Below are 23,260 nucleotides of genomic sequence, written 5' to 3'. Positions count from 1 at the left end.
CACACACACACACACACACGCATACACATATGCACACACACACACACACACAAGACATACCTCCATTATCACAGTGCCACAAGCTAACGGGCTTTTAACACTAGAAAACAAAGATGATGACATAGCTAAGCTGCCAGAGAAAGACAAAGTTCAAAGGACTTTTGAAAAGGTTAAAAGACCAATTAGCAGCATCAAATAAACATATGAGGAATTTTATCCAAGACAAAGAAAAGTTACAAAATTAATTCAAGATATAGACTAGGAAGTTAACAAAATGGTAAAAGAATTGGGACCTTTGAGGAAAAATAAAAAATATGGAAGAAACTTGCACCTACAGAAAAGTCTAGCTCTTACCCTTTATTAAAAAAAAAGCTTTTTACCATAGACAGAGGTTCTAACATAGCCTCCCTATGAATGATTGTATGCAGAGAATGTGTGACTGTGGGTTTCTTGCTCCCAGTTCAGATGTATCCAATACAATTCCTTCATCTAAGGCCCAAGGAACATCATGGAAAAGGAGGTGATGAGAGGAAGAGCCAGAAGCTCATCATTCTGTTGCAATATTTTATATTGGATGATAGAAATGTGCCTAGAATCTGTGTTGACAAGATAAGGATTCACAGTCACATGCAGGGAAGAGCTGCTGCTCTGTACTGATTGCTGTAGAGTCAGGGTAGAGAGCGACCCTGAGGAGATGTGAAAAGGGGCCAGATGAAAAGGCGGGAGCAGGTCCAAAGCAGGACAGGGTGGGCAGATGAACATCAGATCCAGAGAGATGAACCGGAGGACAGGCCAATGGAAATGAAATAGGTCATGTCAACAGGGGAGGCTGGGGTCTGAGTCTGGGGTTCTTGATACACACACTAGGTGTCGGATGACAGTTTGATGGAGGCCATCACCATTGGATGTTTACCTGTGGATGTTTACCTATTTGAGATACAGATGACAGAGTTGGTTATACTCTTCTCTCAATCTGGTATGTCTGATAAGTTCTTAGACCTGGTTTCTCAAATATGATTGTTATTTGCCTACAATCTTAATTCACCCTGATAAAATCATGTGGTAGTATCTTTTCTACGCCTTGGAATAAGTTGCCTATTAGTCTGTCTGAATGGATGTTGTTGGACAGATGGTTTTGTTTGTGGATCCACCCAAGTGCACAGTCATCCTTCATCCTTAAAAATGGAGTAAAACTTGCTTGTAAAGTAGAGTCTCTTGGGGAAAAGCTCTGGGAAAAGGCATAACATTGCAGAATACAGAGCAACTTAGTGCAGGGCACAGCCTGATCTCAACAACTGTCTTTTTGACCTGTGTTCCTTGTGAACTTATAAAAAGATTTATTAATCTTATTTTATGTGTCTGCGTGTTTGCCTGCATGTGTATATGTGTACCACATGTTTGCCTGCTGCCTGAAGAGTTTAGAAGAGGCATCAGATCCTTAAAACTGGAGTTGCGGATGGTTGTAAGCTACTCTGTGTGTGCAGGGAACTGAACCTGCGTCTTCTACAAGAGCAACAAGTGCTCTTCCACACAGACACCTCTCATGCCACAGACACAGTCCTTCCTGAAATCTGTGCACAGGTGTGCTTGGGTCCCGTTTATCTGTTTGAGAGATTCCATCGTGACTTGCAGAGTCCTAATAGTGTCACCTAATGTCATTTGTGCTGAGATTTCCTGAGAGTACAATTTGCGGAGTTCTAACTCAATATCAATTCTTTGAGATGGTCCCTGTCTGCTTCTATTTCAGTGGCCACAGATGAAGCCCTCTCACTCAGGCCCTCTCAATGCTAACCGCACCACCCCTCTGCGTCTATGCTCTTACTCCTGGCTCCACACTCTGACACTGTTGCTAACACCTCATGTTCCTCCCATCCAGATTTACAGTGTTTTCTGTAGCATGAATAGTAAAATCACAGACAGAAATTGGGGGTGAACTCCAAAACCAGAAAAACAAAGCAGTCAAGCCACTAGAGAAGTTTTACCTTTCCCAAGGCTTGCAACCTCAAACTAATCAAACAAAACCTCTCTCTTCTCCTGTTTTATACTCTGTCTAGTGCTGGGATTAAAGACATGACTCGCTAATTTTGGGATTAAAGGTGTGAGCCACCACCACCTGAATTTGTTTCTGCATTGATCTTGTGTAGCCCAGGGTAGCCTTGAACTGACAGGGATCCATCTGCCTCTGTCTCCCATACCCTGAGATTAAAGGTGTGTATGACCATTACCTGACCTCTTGTGGCTTTAGTTTTGCCTCTGGTCTTCAGGTAAGATTTATTTATTAAAATACTAGTAGTATATCACTATAATTTTCTTATCCCTTTACCCAGCTATTGATGATGTAACTATTATGAACAATACTGGGATTATCATGGGTTTGCAGCTTTTTCTATTGTCCAGTGGCTGATACTGTCAAAGGCCTATAAATGAGGTAGGTGAAGAAGGGTTTGGGATAGAGTAGATATAACTTTACATGTATTTGGAGATAGAGTAGATAAAAATTTATTTGTATTTAAAATGAACTCAACAAGATACCAGAATCTTCTCAAGTTCAAAATTCTGGCAGAGTGTCAGTCATTTTATTTTCATTATTTACAACATTTAAGCATTTTATAACATTTTAATTACAGCAAATAAAATCAATAAAAAAAGAAGATTTAACCAAACGATTCTTCTTCTATCAAAACTAATGACTTTATTTCTAGAACCTGCCAGCCTCCAAACTTTTAAATGTGGTTATGTAATCAGTTTTCCTCCAAACCTTGACTCAGGGTCGTGGGTGACATCTGCTTTTTGACTTCATACTAACACGGTGTCCAGACCTTCGCCCTTCCTTTCCCATCTCAGGTCTCTATATAGACACATAGAACATGTATTGAATTCAGCTCTTCAAAATGGAGCTCTCACTCCCCCACAATATTTTCTGCAACATTTTCTCCATCACAGTTACTAGCATGACCATCCCATAAAACCTACCACAGCACCAATTTCAGTCTTCCTCAACTCTCTTCTTACTCTCGTTTTCCTTAAGCAAGTGTTCTTTTATCACACTTTTCAATTTCTGAGTCCACGGTGAGACTGAGAAAGTCAGTCTCCACATCCTAGTCCCAAGCTTTATTTCAAAGCACCCACATTAGCCATGGTCACTCCCAACAGCAACCTTCCTTCTTTCCTATGGAGCACCGTCATCTCTTTTGGAAAGGGTTACTTTAAAACACAAACTCCACCACTGAAGAGCTTCCAAGGGCTTCTCTCTACTTTTAACCTGGAGAAAAACCTTTTAGGAGTCTGTGGAAGGCTCATCTGTGGTCAAATTCCACTCCCAGGCCGGTATTTTCAGCAGTCTGTGGAAGGCTCACCAGCAGATCATAATCCACCTCCATGCCTGTACTTTCTGGGCAGTAGTTCCAAGGCCTTTCTGAGGATCAGCTTAACTGTTCCTTAGTCATGTCCAAGATGACTGGCATCTTATATATATTGCTGCTCTTGCCTTTTGCTTGGAGACTTTCTACTTACATATTTTTCTTTTACTGCTCAGATTTTATTTAGCCTCTCTGACTATCCCATCTACTACAACAGCCTGTTGTTTCCTTTTGCCTTTCCAGACTCATCTCTCTATAGGACAATGAGAGACCTATACTGGATGTTTCATAGATGTTAGAAAAAAAAAAGAATAATCTCTGTGTCATACAAAGTAGTGCATAAGCAAAAACGGTGCGCCAGTCCAAACAGAGCTCTCAAGCACACTTGGGCAGGAAGGGCACTTGGAGTATTTTCTCGCACAGGTCGTGATTGTCTTTTCCCCATGCACTGGTGTTTGACATCCCAGTTTTTCTCAGTTGGCTAGATTGAAGCAAATTGGTACAAAGGAAATGAAGAAAAGAAGGAAATGGTTGGACATTTAATTTCCTAGAAGGCAGCAGGTCTTTTGTGTAAACAAAAGTTTTAACAAGTGTGGTTCAGGTGTGGCTTAAGACATTAGCATAAAGATTTTGCAAGGTAGAGGAGATTAAAGAGATTTGAATTCCCTGTCTTAAACAAAAGTTTTACAGTGTTTGAGAGAAAAATCTAATATATAATGTTTCTTATGTATATATTAGTTCAAATAGCAAATTAATACTAGTTACTGATCAGCTGTGTACAGGCATTTCTCTGCAGGAACCCCAGAGAATACAGACTTCTTTCCAGCTTTCCTTTACCAGAGACTCTCTGGAGTAGAAAGTCCTTCTGTACATGTGCTGCTTGTATTGGTTAATGAATAAAGAAATGGCTTGGGTCTGTGACAGGGCAGAATAGAGCAAGGGGAAATTCCAAGCAGAGATAGAGGAGAAAAGAAGGAGAAGTCAGAGAGATGCTATGTAGCTGCCGTAGGAGACAGATGCTGGAACTTTACCTGGTAAGTCACAACCTTGTGATGATACACAGAATAAAAACAACAGGTTTATTTAAGATGCAAGAGCTAGCTAGGAATACACTAGGGTCATTGGTCAAGCAGTGTTTCAATTAATGTAGCGTCTGTGTGATCATTTTAGGTCTGGACAGCCAGGATTGAACAAACGCTCTCTATCTGCAACTCTTCTAGTCACATTGAATAATAAATGAGTCTTCACAAATGCTCAGATGTGAACATTGTCTGAATTTTAGAGTTGAGAAGAGGGACCTTTCACAGGGTCAAATATGGCTTTGAATCACAATTTCTTGTAAGCTGTAGAGTATTCTTGGGCTTGTCTCACGCCAGTGTTTACTTTCTTAACAATATGTGTCTCTCCTCTCTGAAGTTTGCACAGTCAGTTTCTAACAATGACCTGTAACCTTTCAACAGCAGTGACTTGCAGTTTTCCATGTCTGGTGAATAATTTTGTCTTCTTCCCTCTCCTTCTTCCCTCCTTCTGATCTAGGAACTTTCCTTTTTCTTCACGGTCTATGCCTGCTGTAGTCTCAGAGGGACAATAGCCTTCCTGGGCCACCCAGAAGTTGGATGGAAGAGAGCAGGTTAGGTCAATGAGGCCAAGCCTGGGAACAATTCGTGCTGGAAGACAGTGGATGTCTGACTCAAGGATAGGTTTGTTTCCTAGAATTTTTTTTTTTTGAAAATCGTCTTGTGAAACCTTAACTATATATCCCCACAGAAACAGTGTTATCATTGATTAATAGGGTCTTGGTGGCAATGAGAAACCTTGTATAGCACACATGTCCAAACAAGATACTACTAGATTATCTTAGAATTCCTAGAATTCACATGGATTCCAGGGAAAAGCTATTTTTGTTTCAGTGGAGGAAATCGAAACATATTCTTTACCTCCAGCTTTGATTTCTCTGTATGTAAGAGCCTCCCTACTGTTTAATCTCAATGTAACCCAATGTCAACACTGTCGGTTGTATATTCCTAGGGTAATGGAACCAGTGAAGGAAGGAATTGTTCATGACCCTCGTGCTGGCAAGAAGGGATAATGATTATAGATAGTCTTATATGACTATAATCTACATATAAAAGTCACTCTGGTTTCAGGGTAACAACAAATGTTGGACAAGACATTGTGTAATGAGAAGCCAGAAAATGAGCAATAAGAAATTATTCACCATACCTTAAAAGGGCCCCACTGTGCAGAGGTGTGGGTGTCCCTAAGTGTATCCTGTTATCTGTGGCATTGCAGACTTAAGAGAAGTATCCAGAAATAAATTCTGGTAGCCTTGGGCCTTGGTCTTTTTTCTTATTTGAGAAAGTTGAGGTTCACAGGGTTTTGTCACCCTTTAATATTAATTAAAAGTTACTTTCCATTCCATGGGGCCAGTGTGCATATTGAATATGATATGTTGGCCAAAATATTCTCTCTCATTGAATGCCCTAAATCAGTTAAGTTAGAATTAAATATTCTCTAAAAACTAATACTGACACAAACAGGTAAGTTAGCAATAATTGCAAATTCTTATGTCTTCACTCAAAAACTGAAAATACTTCTACTAACAAAAGACTATTTAAAATAGATGTCAGCCCAGAAATTCCACTAGTCTAGAACTTCTCATTCCTGATAATTTCCATCTTTGATTCTCCATGCCTGCTTACTGCTCATATACTCAGTAACTCATTAAACCATCCCTGACCTTGCTAAAGTCTCCTTTCAGTAGAATTTTGTTTTCTAGCAGCCCATTCTTCTTTGTTGTCCCAGTGGAAAGAAATCCAATAAATATTCTTTTAGACATTTTCCTAATGATAGGGCCAGTGATCTGGATTAGTATATAGGAGAACTTGCTACACAGGCCTGGAGACCTGAGTTTGCTACCCAAAACTTATATAAAGATGAAAACGACTCTACAGTGTTGTCCACTGAACTCTACACACACACTGTGACATGCACACCTACACATATTATACACACACAAAATAATTATAATAACCGTAATTGTAATAAAAGTTTAAAAAAAAACTCCTCTGATAATCAAATGCATTTCATTTTTATTCCAAATTCTTGGAAAGAAAGAAATAATTCTTATCTGAACTCCAAATGAAACAACACTGTGTTGAGATTTTTTTTCATGAGATTCAGAACATAAGAAGAAGCATTGATAACCCAAAAAAAGTTCCTTTGTGATGGAGAGTTCCTTACATGGAAAGTAAATGCTGACTTAACTTACTTCTATTATAGGACTCTTCTTTGGAGGAGAAGATAGCCTGCACAGTGCTTTGTCAATTTTTTAAATTGTACTGGTACATGTACTACCTAATTTCCCCAGATCCCTTGTTTTATACTCTTGGACTACATTGTATTTTTAAAACTGAAATCATCTTCACAAACATTTTCCCGTTGGGAGAAACATTAAGAATAATTATGAATATTTCTCTAGAACATTTCCTTTCCCGGATGTTGCTTATGCTCCTCATTAATGAATAGTCACCTGATCTGAGGTCAGGTGCTGCAAACTTTTCTTTGTTCCTGGGCTGAAAAAGTTCATATGAGATCTGGTTCTGAAGCATCCCAGCTGGACAGTAACAGAGGTAGCATCTGGAGTGCTGAGTTCCCCTTTAATCCAGATACTGCAAAGGCTTTCCATTAGGTGAAGGACTGTGGCAAAGAGCACTCTAAATTCAGTTAGGCAAGACTCCACCCTATACTATTGCTTGGCAATCAATAGAACCACTGCAAATTTTTCTCGGTGTTGTTTCACTCTGAGATACTAACACAATCCTCAGTGTGGTGCTAAGACTTTTAGTACCTAATGTCTTCTCTTGTGCAAATCAATTAATTCTTTTTTTGTGGAGTGAAAGTCTTCTTGTCTTTTATGTTTAAAAAAAACAACAGTGTCTACTTTTTAACTTCCTGGGGAAGATGAAGTATCATTTAGGAAATTCAATGAAATTGAGATTCATAGGTATGTCTCTATGGCTAAAACAGAGAAGTGAACAATTCACCCTAGTAAAGTTGGACTGACATGGATGGTTGGATGCACATTGTGCTAGTTATAAACTGGGGGTGGGGTGGGTGAGAGATATTAAAGGACATCCAGTTGACTATCTTTGCTAGCATTTTGTTAGTTATACAGAGAAAGATATAGGAGGCTACAAATTTGCAACTAATACAGAATCAGCAGGACTGATGGCTTTATCATCAGAACTATTCAAAAGTGTGCTGGTGGGTCATTTCATAAAGACCGTATTATGATTAGTATATAAATTATTCCAATTAGGTAGTTTAGTGGTCCCTATTAGTCAGATTGGGGAAATTTGGTTAAAAAGACCGTTGCAAATAAACTGGTATGTTGGAGGAGGGCCTGCTTGTCTCGGCCCTTGTCTCGGGTCTCGGCCACCCGACTAGCTTAGCCCTGAAATAACCACACAGAAACTGTACTAATTAAATCACTGCTTGGCCTTTTAGCTCTAACCTCTTATTGGCTAACTCCTACATCTTAGTTTAATCCATTTCTATTAATCCATGTATTGTCACATGTCAGTGGCTTACCGGGTAAAATTCCCAGTGTCTGTCTCTGGTGGATCCATGGCGTCTCTCTCCCTCTGACTCTGCTGTCTTTCTCCCAGCATTCAGTTCTGTCTTCACTCCCTACCTAAGTTCTGCCCTATCCACAGACCCAAAGCAGTTTATTAATCAATGAAAGCAACACAAAGACAGAAGAACCTCTGACACCATTGGTATTATTACTAAGGACACCTTGGGATTTCCTATAAAAATAGAGATATAATATCTAGCTCAAGGAAGAATATAAATAATATGTATTAATAGCACCCAGTACATGGTTCTTAATTTGGGCACAAGGGTTAAATCATTAGAGATAGAGACCAGAATGTAGAGAGAAATACACGGTGGAGGCCCAGCTCATGCAATTCTTATTAAAGATCTTGAGAACTGGGCCCATAGACATTCATAATATATTTTGGCAAAGGTACTGGATATGTTCTCTCATATTCTAAAACTTTGTGCGAGAGATGAATCAAAATGTAATGCAGTCCCAAAATGTAAACTTTAGCGGAGGAAATTTCAAAGTAGTGTAACATTCAGGATAGGGTACGATTATTGCTTATGTTCTCACTCGGATTTCTAGTAAGAAGGAGCAGGAAACTGAAGAGAGTACAGTGAGAAAAGGAGCCTGCAAATTTAAAGTTGCATGCAAGGTAGGTGTGGAGATAGAAGATGCGATTCCTAGAGATTAGCGCCATTAAAGAGAAACCCCAAGCTCTGCACTGCACCATTAGGCAGTTTCCCCCTGTGGTACTCTAGTTCATAACAATGCAAATTCATTTGGGAGGATAATGCCTGAACTTTGAAAACCATCAAAGTGATCATGTTCTCCCAGGGAACTTTGTTCTCAGATCAGCCCCCAAGTCATACAGAATCTACCACAGCTTTGGCAGAAGAGAAACAGACCTCAAGCTGGTAGAACTTTGGTAGAGAGTTCATGTTGTTTTTCAGGCATGCACAACAAAGAGATACAAGATCCTGGACAAAGGTCCTAGATAGCAACTGAGATGAGCCATGATGTGATAGGATGAGATTCTCTTTAAGGAACCTCTATGAGGTCACTGTATAAAGTTGAGAAGGTGAAGCCTAAGTTTAAAAAGAGACATCAGGAAATTGTTCCAGAACTGTGGAGCATTATCCAATTAAAGTCACAGACATAATATGGAATCAGCCCAAGAGGGAGGAATACTGTGTCCAAGACAATGACCTTGAGTTGACAGGGACATCCAAACCTGTTAGAGTGGAGATGATGTCATCATGGGTCCCAGATGCTGGATGTGGTCCTGTGATATTTAGTATTTGCCTTTATGGATTTCAGTCTCCCTCAAACTGTGATCCAAAATAAATCTCCTCTTCTCTTAGTTATTTCTGTCAGCTATGTTGTCATAGTAACAAGAAGAGTAAGCAATAGAGTAACAAAAATGATTTGCAATAACAAGTGAAAAGCATTAATCAAGCATACACTATTATTTTATGTTGAAGATCAGCTTCAACAAAGTTCATACACTCCAGGGTAGGGAATGTAGATTAGAAATGTTAGGTAGGAGAAACAGAGATAAGAAAAAAATACAGAGATCTATGATAGTACTGGAGGACAACTCAGTGGATTCTGAATACTGAACTTGCCCTTGTTTAATTTTTATCTGCTTTTATATCCCAATACAAAGGGGGGGAGTAAAAGACTGCTTTAACATGACACAAAGGACAACCAGAACAGTTCCCTGCTTCAATACTTGAGATGTCAAGCTCCTATTTCCTGAGTAAAGTGTTTGATGTTTTAGGCTAGAATATGCACTGAACACACCCTAGACCAAGAATCCTGTAGGCAGCCACTCCTTATGTCAAACATCCTATTATAAAAGAAGGAGCAGAAGTAGACTTGAACTCTCTGACCTTTAGTTAGGGTGAAGCAGATCCATCTCTCTGGGTCATCTTACTGTCCTAAACTCCAAGTAACCACACACTAGGTTCAAGAACTTTGAGAGAGCAAAGATAAGCTCAAACTTTCTGTCAGTCGAGTTAGAACAGCTCAAATCTGTGTGTGTCCCCACAATTTGGATTTTTATTTTCTTTGTATAGTTTTCTATATGTTTTGAGTTTGAGATAATTGTGGATTTACATAAAATTATAAGAATAAAAATTATCCAGTCTGACATCATTATAATACAATGAGGCAGATTCAGCATATTTCACCAATTGTTATTTGACTTGAATTTTTGTGTTTAGTTCCGTAGAATTTCATGAAATGTGTAACCTTGGTGGTTAACATCTCGATTAATTTCAGTACAGGATGTCCCCGTGCTGTCCTTTTAGATTCACTGGTCTTCCCTTCATCCATCCTCAGTGTTTGATTACTTTCAAACATGACTAATTCCCATGGACCATTTTGTTATTTTAAGATTTTGAAAAGAAGTGCGAATTGTATATATGAAAATTTGAGAAAAAGATGGCTTCCTTAATAGAGGAATCCTTGAAATTTATGAATGGTATATCTGTTCTATTTGAGTTTTATTTCTTTCATGAGCATTTTGCAATTTTCAGCAAATAATCATTATATGAAATATTGAATTGATGTCCATTTTACTTTTTAATAGAACAATTGAGGATAATACTTTTTTATTTGTTTTCTCATTTTCCTTGCTAACTCATAGAAATGTTACTGCTTTTGTATGTTTATTTTAAATTCACAGCCTTTGCCCACCTCCCTCAATTAAGAGAATTTGTCTATGTGCTTTTGTTGGTTAGAGCTTTCTGCAGATAAGTATATCATCACAAATGGGGATGGCTCACTTCTTCACTGTCATTCCTTTTCTCTCTTTTTCTTGCTTTATTGCATAAACTTTTATTAGAATTTACAATACCTTGTTAAATAAGAATGGTAAAGGAGGGTCTTTCTGCCTTGTTTTTCATCCTAGAGGAAATATTTTCTTTTATAATGAGTAGATAGTATCTGGTAGATTTTACTACTGTGTTTGTTTTCTCAACTTTTTTTTTAAACCACATTGAGGGGGTGCCCTTTATTACTACTTTTTTTCACACTAGGTGCTGAAATATGTCTAATACATTGAAATGATCATGAGACTTTTCTCCTTAGGCTATTGATGTGGTAGATTATAGTGGTTAATTTGGTATGCTCAATCAGATTCACATGATTAGAATGAACTCCATTTAATCATGGCATATACTTCTTTGTATATTTTATTATTCACATATTGAAATTTCCAAAATGAGTATAGTGACTCCAAAATAGAATGCAAAATTACACGATCAAGGAAAGGGGTTTAGCCTGGGTTGGTTTTTTTTTGACTTGTATAAATTAAAATTCATTTGTTGATATTACGTCTACATTGTTTAATATAACTGTATTTAGATATAGGGTCTTTAAATATGTAATTAAATTAAGAGATTTAATTATGGCAAGGCCTAATATGGAATGACTAGAGCACTGTAATAATAACATATTTCAACAGACAAATATAGGGGAAGACAAAGGAAGTCACTTTGAGAAGATAGCCATGTATGAATCAAGGAGAGATATTAAAGAATGTAACTTTACCAATACTTTGGAATTTAAAATCGTGGAACCATTAGAAAACCTATCTTGTTCAAGTCCCCCCTCTAGTGTAGGGGCTTACCTCAGAAACTGGTAAATGTTTTAATAGTTAGGATATAAGGGGCATTCTGTGCACATTAGGACTGGGGTCTGTGTGTCCTGAACTTTTTACTGGGACCAAAACAAATCAAACACAATCTTTCCTATCAGGTTGTTTCTGTGTAAAAGGGACAAGGTGTAGAAATGAGTCCAGTGCAGGCATAGTAGACCCCAGCAATGGAGTCAAACTCTTGTGCAGAATCCAGTTCACTTATGTTTATGGAGATTTGTTTCGTGATCCAGGATATGGCAATTCTTGGTGAATTTTATTTGGAAACCTTCAAATGTCTCTTCTGCTCTTGCTGTTCATTTCCTCTATACCATGCTGGTGTCTGATTGGGAATTTTTTTCATTTGCAACGTGGTATGTTGAAGAGTTTTGTAATCTGCCACTTATTCTCATGGTAATATCAACCTTTGCTTTTTTAAAATTGAAGTTATATTATTCTCTTGTAGGATCACATTTAGAAGTATTATGTTATTATCATCAGATCAGCCTTAAACGTCTGTTCTATAGTCACTTGATTTGTATCTATTAGTGTTCTATGATACAACATATTTTATCCTTTTATTTTTATGTTATTTGTTAAATTCAAAATATTTTATTCTGGGCAGCATATTTTTTATCTTTTGTGATAACCTCTGTTTTGGAGAGGACAGCCTACAAAAATAAGTTCTCTTCTTCAACTATGTGCTTTCCTGGCATCCAGATCAGATTCGTCAGGCTTGAAGACAAGAGCCTTTATCTTCTGGGCCATCTCATTGGCCCTGTTTTAGTACTTTTAAAGCATGCTGCATCTGCTCTGCACAGTTTCTAATAAGAACTGACATCTTTAAATGTTTTTACTTCCCATTGGGTAGATTGCTGCTTTTTATTCTCTTGCCTTTAATGACATTCTGACATTCTTTGTTTTCAAATGTTAATTATGACTTCTCTCAACATTTTGATCCCATTTGAAGTTTGCTTCCCTGTTGTATGCAGCATTGCCTTTATATTTTCCACCAAATTGCATGCGGTGTCCAGAGGTAAACCTCAGATGTTATCCTCCAGAGCCATCCCTGTCTTTGGAGATATTATTTCTAGGAGCTGGGGCCCACTCATCAGGCCAGGCTGCCTGGCCTGTGAATCTTAGTGACCTGCTTGTCTCCCCATCTAAGCGGTGGGATTACAAATGCACAGTGGTATGCCAGACTTTTTTTTACTTGAGTACTTCTGACTGAATTAAGGTTCTCAGGATGTATTGTAAACATTTTACCATTCTGCAGGCAGAGCTCTCTCTACTCTATACTAAATGCCTGTCTTTTGATTCTACAAATAACTGGGCTTCAAGATCCAAGAATTTCAACATTTTATATTTGGGACTTGTCATTTAGAATATGTGATCATATTAATGGGATTTGATTAACAGAGGTTTATCGTTGTGCTATCTTTTAAAAAAATCCTTTAAAAATACTATGGCTTCAGTTATGATTGCACAGAAAATGTTTTGATTATTCCTAAAAATAAGCATGCTCAAACCCAGATTAAGGACCTCCAAGGAGGTCCTGTGGAGGCAAATAATTGATTTACTGTTTATAATCCATCTGGATTATAAAAAGTTACTGGTACAGTAACTTTTCTTTTAATTTAACAGCATACTTTTGACCTACTTTTATTTCCTTTCATGTCTTTCATTTACTTAAGCTATCTTGTCACTCAGTCAGGCAAAATTAGTGAAGTTCAGTGTGTAAAGGATGCCTTCCCAGCTAGCCTGGGGTAAAGCTAGCTCTGCACTGGGTAGAAAAAGGACCTAAGTTAGCATTCCTAGAAAATGTGCAGATTCTCACTGACGAGGAAGCTAACTAGTTGGACATCTAATTAGTGCATTGAAAATGACCATGTTCATATTTGTAATGAAATACTGAAAGCAAAATTAACATTTCAGATTTTCAATGTTAATTAGACCCTTTTTACATATGATAAATGACTTAAAACATTTGAAAGATAACAGGAAAGAATAACAATAGAATTAATATAAAAGGCAATTAGCAGTGTACTTTGAAAGCATCAAAGTTGTTAATTAAGAGACTGTAAAAAAACGGGACCGTGAAAAAGAAATAAAACAATGCTTGTATACACAACAGATATGTATTATTAACATAGTTATCTGAGATTCACCATAGTTACTGGTAAAGAGAAATTTTGAAAAAATAATGTGTAATTATAAACATTATTATTCATATAAATAAAAACTAAAATTATCATTTTCCAAATATAAAATAAAAATAATTTTAATAAAAGAATAGTCATAAACACTGTCTATGCTGTTAAGACCAAGAGGTAAGTGACTGGCCTCCCAACTGGACAGCCCAGTCTCTAGGCCCTGTGCCAGGGGCATACCCTATATGCCCTTCTCCACCAATCACAGCCACATTAGCCATCCAGTAGACAATCCTTCTGTGGGCAAGCTGCTCCACGTGTGCCATCAGATCATGTAAACTACAAATCCCACTCTGCCCACAAACCTACCCATCCTCCCCTTCTGTGAAGCAGTGGCTCCCTGAGACACAAATATCTCCTGCACAGATCAGACCAAGTGGCAAAAACGCTGCCTGCACCTATTGGAGGAAGAGATGAATAGATGCCAAGGCAAGAATACATTCAACCTAAAGAGCAATATGGCACCATCAGAACCTAGCAGTTCTACAATACCAAAGCTGAAACATCCCAACACAGAAGAAGCAGAGGAAAACCAATTTAAAAATAATTTTATGAAACTGATAGAGGATTTTAAAGAGGAAGTGAAAAATTCACTTAAAGAAATAGAGAAAAAGCAAAAAGTATTGGAAGAAATCAATAAATCTCTTAATGAAATAAAGAAAACCAAGATAAAGCAATCAAACAGGTGAAGGAAACAGTTTAAGACTTGGAAATTGAAATAGAGGCAATAAAGAAAATACAAACTAATAGAATTCTGGGAGTGGACAACATAGGTAAACAAAAAACAACTACAATGCAAGCATAACCAATAAATGCAGATGATGGAAGAGAGAATCTCAGGTGTTGAAGATACTATAGATAAAATAGATTCATTGGTCAAAGAAAACATTAAAGCCAGCAAAATCATAGCATAAAATATACAGGAAATATGGGACACCATGAAAATATCAAACCTAAGAATAATAAGAACAGACGAATACTAGTTCAAAGGCACAGAAAATACATTCAACAAACTCACAGAAGAAAATTTTCCCAACCTTAAGAATGAAATACTTCTGAAGATACAAGAAGCTTACAGAACACCAAATATACTGGACCAAAAAAAAAAGTCCCCTTGCCACATTATAATCAAAACACTAAATATACAGAAAAAAGAAATAATATTAAGAGCTTCAAAGAAAAAAGAATAAGCAACATATAAAAATAGACCCATCAGAATTACACCTGATTTCTCAATGGAGATTCTGAAAGCCAGAAGGTTCTGGATAGACATTATGCAGACACTAAGCGACCATGGATGCAAGCCTAGACAACAATACCCAGCAAAACTTTCAATCATCATAGATGTAGAAAATAAGATATTCCTTGACAAAACCAGATTTAAACAGTACCAATCCATAAACCAAACCCTATAGAAAGCATTAGAAGGAAAATTCCAACACAAGGAAGTTAGATGCACCCAGGAAAACACAGGCAATAGATAATCCCATACCAGTAAATCCTAAAAAAGAGAAACACATACACACACACACACACACACACACACACACACACACACACACTTCAAAAATTATAGGAATTAACAATCACTGATCACTAATATCCCTTAATATCAATAGAATTAATTTGCCTATAGAATTGATGCAAAAACAGGATTCATCTTACTTCTGCATGCAAGAAACACACCACAATGTCAAAGAGAGACATTACCTCAGAGTAAAGGGTTGGGAAAAGACTTTCCAAACAAAAAGACCTAAGAAGCAAGCTAGCGTAGCCATCCTAATACCTAACAATATAGACTTCAAACTAAAGGTAATCAAAAGAAATGAAGAAAGATATTTCATATTCATCATAGGAAAAATCCATCAAGATGAATTCTGAACAGCTATGCCCTCAAAACAGGGGCACCCAGATATGTAAAAAAAGCATTACTAAAGCTTAAATTGCACATTAAACCCCACACACTAATAGTGAAAGACTTTAACACCCACTCTCAGCACTGGACAGGTCTGCCTGACAGAAACTTAACAGAAAAATAAGGAAACTAACAAATGTTATGACTCAAATGGACTTAACAAAAATCTATAGAACATTCCATCAGAACACAAAAAATATACCTTCTTCTCAGTATCTCATGGAACCTTCTCTAACACTAACTACATAATCAGTCACAAAGGAAATCTCATCAGGTACAAAACATTAGAATAAACTCCTGTATCTTATTGGATCACCAGGGCTGAAAGTTAGAATTCAACACCAGCACAAATAACAGAAAGCCCACAAACTCATGGAAACTGAATAACACTTAACTCAATCACCACTGGGTCAAGGAAGAAATAAAGAAAAAAATTAAATTAAAGACTACCTAGAATTCAATGAAAATGAATGTACAACATACCCAAACCTATGGGGCACTATGAACACAGTGCTAAAAGGAAAAAAAAAAAAAACAGAATAGCTAAAACAATCCCATACTATAAAGGGTCTTCTGGAGACATCACTATCCTTGACATCAAACTCTACTATAGAGGTATAATAATAAAAGTAGCTTGGTATTGGCATAAAAACAAACACACACACAAATGAAATTAAATTGAAGACGCTGACATTAATCCAAACACCTATGAACAATTTTTGACCAAGAAGTCAAAATTGTACAATGGAAAAAGGAAAGCATCTTTAACAAATGGTTCTGCCATAACTGGATGTCAACATATAGAAGATTGTAAATAGATCCATATCTATTTCCATGCACAAAACTCAAGTCTGAGTGGATTAAACACATTGTTTTCATGGTCCTATTTTTGTTCATAATAATAAAATACTTTATCTTGATTTTGTCTGTTTAGTGGGACTCTTTTGCTAGAATCCTGAGGTCTGAAATTATCAACACCCTGAGTTTCATTGTTTTAAACATCAGAGAAATGTATTCTAAGGTTAAGTTAAATCACTCATTCTTTGTCTTTCAGAATTTTTTATTTATTTTATTGGTGTTTTAGCCTATATGTATAAATGTGTGAGAGTGCTGGATCCTGGAGTTATTGGCAGCTCACAACTGTCTATAACTATATGGGTGCTGGGAATTGAACACGGGTCCTCTAGAAGAGCAGTCAGTGCTCTTAACCACTGAGCCATCATCTCTCCAGCTCCAGAATTTTTTTTAAGGAAAGCAGGTCAAGGTTCCCCACCATCGTGACATGTACACTCTAAAGGAATAAGATTTCCTCTAAAGGAATAAGCTAAAGGAATAAGATCATACAGTAGATTTGTTTAAAGTGCGATAGAAAAGCAAAACTACGACCTACAGAGGGCTAAGAAGTGTTAGAACAGAGTGACAATTGCCCTGTGGGGATGTGACTGGTGGATTGACTTGGTCTCTTTGATTGATGTCCCAGCCTACTGTTGTGGCACCATCATGGGGTTCTGAACTGTGCAATAGCAAGAAACAGCTGCGGGAAAGCAAGCAAGAAAATGTGAATGCCTTCATTTCTATCTACTCTTGAGTGTGAATGTGGTGTGACTAGGTGTTTGAAGCCCCTGCTACTGTGACTTCCCTACTATGCTAGACTGTAATTTGGAGTTGTGAGTGTTTATTGGGGCAACTGAAATGAAACAAGGACAGACATGCAGTGCTTGTGCTAGATCTGCTGAGAAGATCTGAAGGACAGGAATGAATGATTCAAGGCTATTTCAGGAAGTACAGTGTTCCTTGCAGAGCAAACAGTGGACAGAGGCATTTAGAAGAAGTGTGCTTTAAAGAGACAAAGGTCTTTGTGGCTATGCAAAGTGAGGCAGACACAGAAGAGAGATGAGGGGAAGCTGTATGGGAAGGCAGAATCTAGAGCCCATTGTTGAAGGATAAAATAAGAAAGACTTCACAGGACTTTGAGTAGAAGAATAAGATTACTGGAGTTAATTATTTAAAGGATGTTTTTCTTCCATCTTCTTTGTTGCGAATACACCTGGCATGAAGCCCTTACACACAAATCCAAGCAAGAGGCAGTGATAACTACACCAGGTTGGTTTTAAACGTTGGTTGGATTGTGAAGGTAGTCAATAGAGTTAATTGATAGATTGAACATGGCATATTAAAAAAGAAAAATCAAGATGACTTTATTTAGAAACGTGTACAAAATATAGCAGTTCGTAAACTTTGATTTCTCTATAATGATTTTTCTTTTTTTCATTTTGAGTGGCTTTATTTCTAAATATTTTAACAGGAAATTTTTTATTTGTTTGTTTTGTTTACATTCTTTTGGCAGCTATATTTTAAAATGGCTCTACATGGTAAAAATTCTGGGGGATATCAAAATAGGCATCTATTTTGGTCTCAGCAAAATTACAAGAGATGCTAAAATTGGAGAGAATAATGCATGATAATAAAGTAGATCAAAGATTATGGGGAGTCAAAGCAGAGATGTTCCTTTGTGCTGTGGGGAGAAAAAGCCACACAATAAGTAATCCTGAACGTATTTTGAAGACAGTATAGACTTGGAAATTGCCCAAGTGAAAAGCATCCCAGGCTGGCTTGTGTACCAAATCCAGGGCGAGGTTAGTGATCTTTAGCAGATGGAATGATTGAGGGGGAAAGAGTGAACAAGTTGTTCTCATATCGTAGGATGCTTTGGACAAAGGAGGCTACAGGAAAGGTCAGACATGTGAGGGAACTATTTCATGCATGGAATTATTGGGAGCTGCCATATTTCAAAGAAACACTGGGCTGTTACAGAGAAGATGGGTTTGTAGCAGCTGAGACGGAAGTCTGGAGAGCATGGACCTCTTCAGACTTTCCCACCTGCGCTCTATAGGCCAAGAGAACGGAAATACAAAGATCAGCTCTCCTGGCACAAAGTGAACTCATCCTCATTTTCTCAACAGGAGGGTTAGGGACCTAATTGTCTTCAGTCTTCTTTGAATATAATTATGATTTGTATGATTGTAGAGATTCTTGGGAAAGAAGAGAGAAAGGATGTAGAAATAAAGCTGGTTCCTTTAATAAGGAACCAAGAAGTCCAGAAATTTATTAAGTTGCAAAAGACTTTCAAAGATTTACAGAAGAACTTTCCAAAGCTCATTCGAGGTAAGAGCCACAAATGGCCACCTGCTCCAACTCTACTCGGTTCCTCTTCTCAAATAGAATCGAAATGCAATCTGGCTTCTATGACTGGAAACATCTTCCGGTATTTTCCTTAATGGAGCACAGAGGCAGAGGAGGTGAAGAGAAGGTCACTACTTTGAAGGTCTATGAAGCTTAAAATGTTCTGGCTGCAGACTTCAGCTGAACCAATTTTGTTTTCCATGGTGAAGTCTAACCAAACAAACTCTTGGGAATGCACCCAAAGAGCTTGTATTGAACACTTGAATTTTAGAAGGCAAAAAGAAAGGAAAGAGCTGATTGTTTTGGCAATGAGCATGCTGTCAGCAAGGTGTTTCTTCACCCTCCTTAACATTTTCAGAAGTGTGAGAAATGATTAGAAACAAATACGAGTGCTGGCAAGAGACTTGTAGGACAGACCACCTGCCAGCGGGACATTTTTCAGAAGCCTCAGTAGAAAGTTTGGGTCGTGTACTTGGAGGTGCCACAGCCTGCTCACTAGTAAATATGAATACTAATTCCTATGGACCATATATTTTTCCAATAGGAAATGGAAAATCTACTATGACATTTCGGTGGGTTAGAATAAGAGAGATAAATCAAAATACAAGTTTCCTCATTCCTTTTCCAAATGAAAGATAAATGCCTTAATAGATTAGCAATCACAAAATATATAAGTATTTATAAAACGGTACTGCTTTTGAACACCATCTGCTGAAGAGCGGTATTTATTCATCCCCTGATATGAGACCAGATTTTCTTCTACATTATGCAGAGGGGAAGTACATCCTTGTACTAATAAGCATACACTTTGTATTTAGACAGCCTAAGTTCTAATGAAATTCTTTAGCTGATAAGCTGTGCAATTTTGATAATGTTATTTAACATTACTTTCCCCTTTGAGGAAATGGTTTCAATATAATCATACCTTTTAAAGTCATGTAGTTCATCTGACACAGTAATATATGGAAGGCATTCTGCCAAATGCTTAACATGTGTAAGTATTCGATAAATAATAACTATTATCATGCAACTTCAAAGTATTTTGAGTGCCTGGACTGAATTAGTTTTTAAGAGGTTGCTCAGTGACGGTCTTGTCTGATTTCAGCATATAGGTCACCGTACTAAACAGAGACACAGATCACAATCAGGATGGAGCATAGAGTGTTTGTAAACATGATGTAATTCATGCTCATGCTGTATGTGGGTCCATTTTGAGTTCACAGAGCCTTGGATTGCTGAAGTAGTTACTATCTCTTACCTTGCTAGTCAAGAAAGGAGAGCCCTACACTTGCGATAAGCAAATGTTCTCCCTGCAGGAAGTAGTCTAATATCATCCTTTCACACTTCATTAGAACTTGTATGGCCTGGCCCAACTGAACAAGGGTCAAAACAGATAATGCATTTATATTTCTTAAGGGTAAAAGTTGAAAAATTGTTGAACAGCACTGACGACTATCATGGAACCACTAAAATAGCTGGAAATGAGACTCTAATAGTGGTATTGAGTTTTAAAACAATGAGTGAAGTGGTTGGAGAGTGGCTCAGTAGTTAAGGAAACTGACTGCTCTTCCAGAGGACCTGAGTTCAGTTCCTAGGACCCACGTAGGGTTGCTCGCAACCACTTGTAGCTCCGACTTCAGTAAGATCTGTTGCTTCTGATTTCAGAAGGCACTTGCATTCATATGCATATTCCTCCACACAGACACCCACAAGTACACATAACTAAAAATGAAAATCTTTTAAAAATATTGAATCAAAATGAATCAGAATAGAGGTTACATAAAGTGCCTCTGAACTCCAAGTGAAGCATTGAGGACTCAGCACAGTTGGTGGTGAACACCGGATGCTGCCTTGAGTCTCTGGAATGTTTGACCCCATAAGTAGTGCCATAGTTTGAGTTCTTTGGTTCAAGATCTCCCAAGCCATATTTGTTCTTCTACAGCCTCTCTTACAGGCTATTTAAATGGTCTTATCTGTTTTTGTCTCGCATCTAATGGGTTTAATGTGTTCTAACTGTATGGTCCCATTTGGCAAGTTGGATGCTATATGGCTGGGAGGTGTCATATAAAAAAATATTGTTATTGTTACAATGATGGATTCAATCTCTGAAGGAGAAGTTGTGAAATCTTTTGATACTAAGCTATCATTATTTTTAGAAAAATGAAGTTTGGCTTTTTGCCACACTAGTAAGCCCTGAAGATTAAATGTTTGCTATCCACAGCATGGATCTTAGCAAAGGGCCAAAGAAGCCAAAATAAAAACATTTTGAGATAATGTTTCATACATTATTTGACAGATGTTTGCTTTTAAGTATTCTTGAAAAGTTAATATGATATAAGAAATTAAAAAGAAAAAATACAGTAAGCAAAAGCAGATATATTTGGTTTTAATTCTAGTTATTACTGCCACTGAGCACACTTGCCTGCTGTGTTAGCTACTTAACCCTTTGGGCTGATCAACTCCATTTAGTGTGAGGCTGAGTGAGCAAGAGGCTGTTTCACTGCTATGGAAATGCATCATTAAGACAGGAGGTGCATGCAGTTCTGGAAAAAGGGACTGTTCAAATCCCTTCCCTCAGGATGATGTGGTATTATGTTCCCGTTACTTGAATATTCATTATGGTTTCCCACATGTTTTTGGCTACCTCTGTTTCCTGCAACTGTTTGTGTTATTAAGTTGATCTGGCTTACAGATAAGTGGCTTGAACTTGGATAAATGGTAGCTTGGGATGCTCACGTAGATTGGGTAGATCTCCTTTCAGCCTAAGAATTATGGATGTTTTCTAAAGGGAGGTGAGACAAAACAGCCAGGGTTTTGTTACTGAAGGGCCCCAAACCACAGATGGAAAACTCCACATGGCTAGTCTGAGGAATTCTCTAGTGTGCCAGGCACTGGCCTTCCCTGTGTCTTTAACCAGACAGATTTCCAGAGAGCACAACAAAAACTTCATTTCTTTCAGGGTGAGCAGAAAGAAGGGCATTGGAAAGCATTGCCTCGTAGACCTAGGAGAAACTGTTAGCGACTGGTGGTGATGTGATTATATGACATTCTACATGGGGAGCATTTAATTTAATTAAACAATTTAATTTAAATGATGAGATATTAATGGATGCAGGTATCATAAAAAATCTAGAAGGTCTCTAATCTAGGAAGAGGAAGAAGACAGATTGACGGACTGATGAAACCTGAAGCTATCCTTGCCAAATTCTTCTTTAGGAAACCTGAATTCAGTTCATTGCCAAACTGAAATAATTGTTTCCCGCATTTGTGCTGCCCTTATACAAGGAGATCCTGCAGCAGATTCACAAAGGACTGGGGTTCAGGAACAAGACTACCTGGAGCTCTGCTTTACTAGGTCTGCAGCCCTGAGCAGTTGATACAACCCTGCATCTCTCAGTTTCCCTGTTTGCTAATTGGAGGTGATGAGAGTGAGCTCTGGCTTTGTCCTGGGGATTAAATAAGCAAATATATAAAACACATATAATGGGCCTGGCATATAACTAATGTTTGGTAAAGAAGTAAAAGAAGTGGCATGTTTCCAAAGCACCTTCGACTTTAAAAGGAAGACAGTACAGCATGGATTTCTACTGCATGCTTCATTGTGACTGCCTTTATTAGCACAGAGGGAGAACATTCCAGTTAGTTTACCTCTAAGTAAAAGAGAATTGTGAGTTGCTTTGTTTGTATTTTGCTGTAGCGAAAAAAAACGAAGCATTCTTTCAAAAGTAAAACTGTCTTAAGTTCTACCATGAAGGCAATAGAGATTGATCTGTTAAAGACCAAGGCCAGGGACTGGAAAGCTGGCTCAGCAATTAAGAACACTTGTTACTATCACAGAGGACCTGATTCAGGCCCCCAGCACCCACATGGCTACCAACAGCCATCTGCAAAGGCAGTTAGAGAAGATCCATTGCCTTCTTAGGAGCTCCTCAGGCACTGCATTCACATAGCACACAGACATGCATGCAGGCAAAAACACCTATAAACATAAACTTAGAAATAAATTAGTGACAAAAATAGTAGTTTTTTTTCAAACAGTTGAACTTATCTCTAAACGTTGAACTTCAGAGAGAAAACTTTTTAGTTATTTAATTTTCTTCTTATGGACAAAAAACATTTTTGATGCAATAGACATTGTCTGGGAGCTAGATGTCTACCAACAGACGAATGGATAACAAAAATATGGTACATATACACAAAGGACTTTTATTCTACTATTAAGAAATATGAAATCATAAAATTTAGAGATGGATAACACTTAAAATAATATGTGATATGCCATCATTCTCTCTCATATGTAGATTCAAGTGTAGTCATGTTGATGTAAGTCAAAAAAATTGGGGG

At 37.6% G+C, this 23,260-nt stretch overlaps 1 protein-coding gene across 6 annotated transcripts in view; it reads left to right on the top strand.

Annotated features, from left to right (window-relative positions):
- Positions 1–23,260, top strand: part of Sugct (succinyl-CoA:glutarate-CoA transferase) — a 736,642-nt gene that overhangs the window by 705,609 nt on the left and 7,773 nt on the right. The window contains exon 13 of one of the 6 annotated variants that reach the window (XR_007237119.3): positions 4,896–5,059. The exons of 4 other annotated variants lie outside the window; for them this stretch is intronic. Coding sequence is in view for 1 of the 2 variants with exons in the window: in XM_048460947.3 (XP_048316904.1) it covers positions 4,896–4,933 (38 nt within the window). In the remaining variant the exon portion in view is untranslated. Of the gene's footprint in view, positions 1–4,895; positions 5,060–23,260 lie in introns of those variants that run through there. One more of the 6 variants, XM_048460947.3, reaches the window with a different exon arrangement.

This window comes from Myodes glareolus, chromosome 14 (genome assembly GCF_982192425.1).
Source record: "Myodes glareolus chromosome 14, mMyoGla1.1, whole genome shotgun sequence".
Lineage (NCBI taxonomy): Eukaryota > Metazoa > Chordata > Mammalia > Rodentia > Cricetidae > Myodes > Myodes glareolus.
Note: the sequence above shows the minus strand (reverse complement) of the source record. Positions and strands in the feature narration are given on the sequence as shown.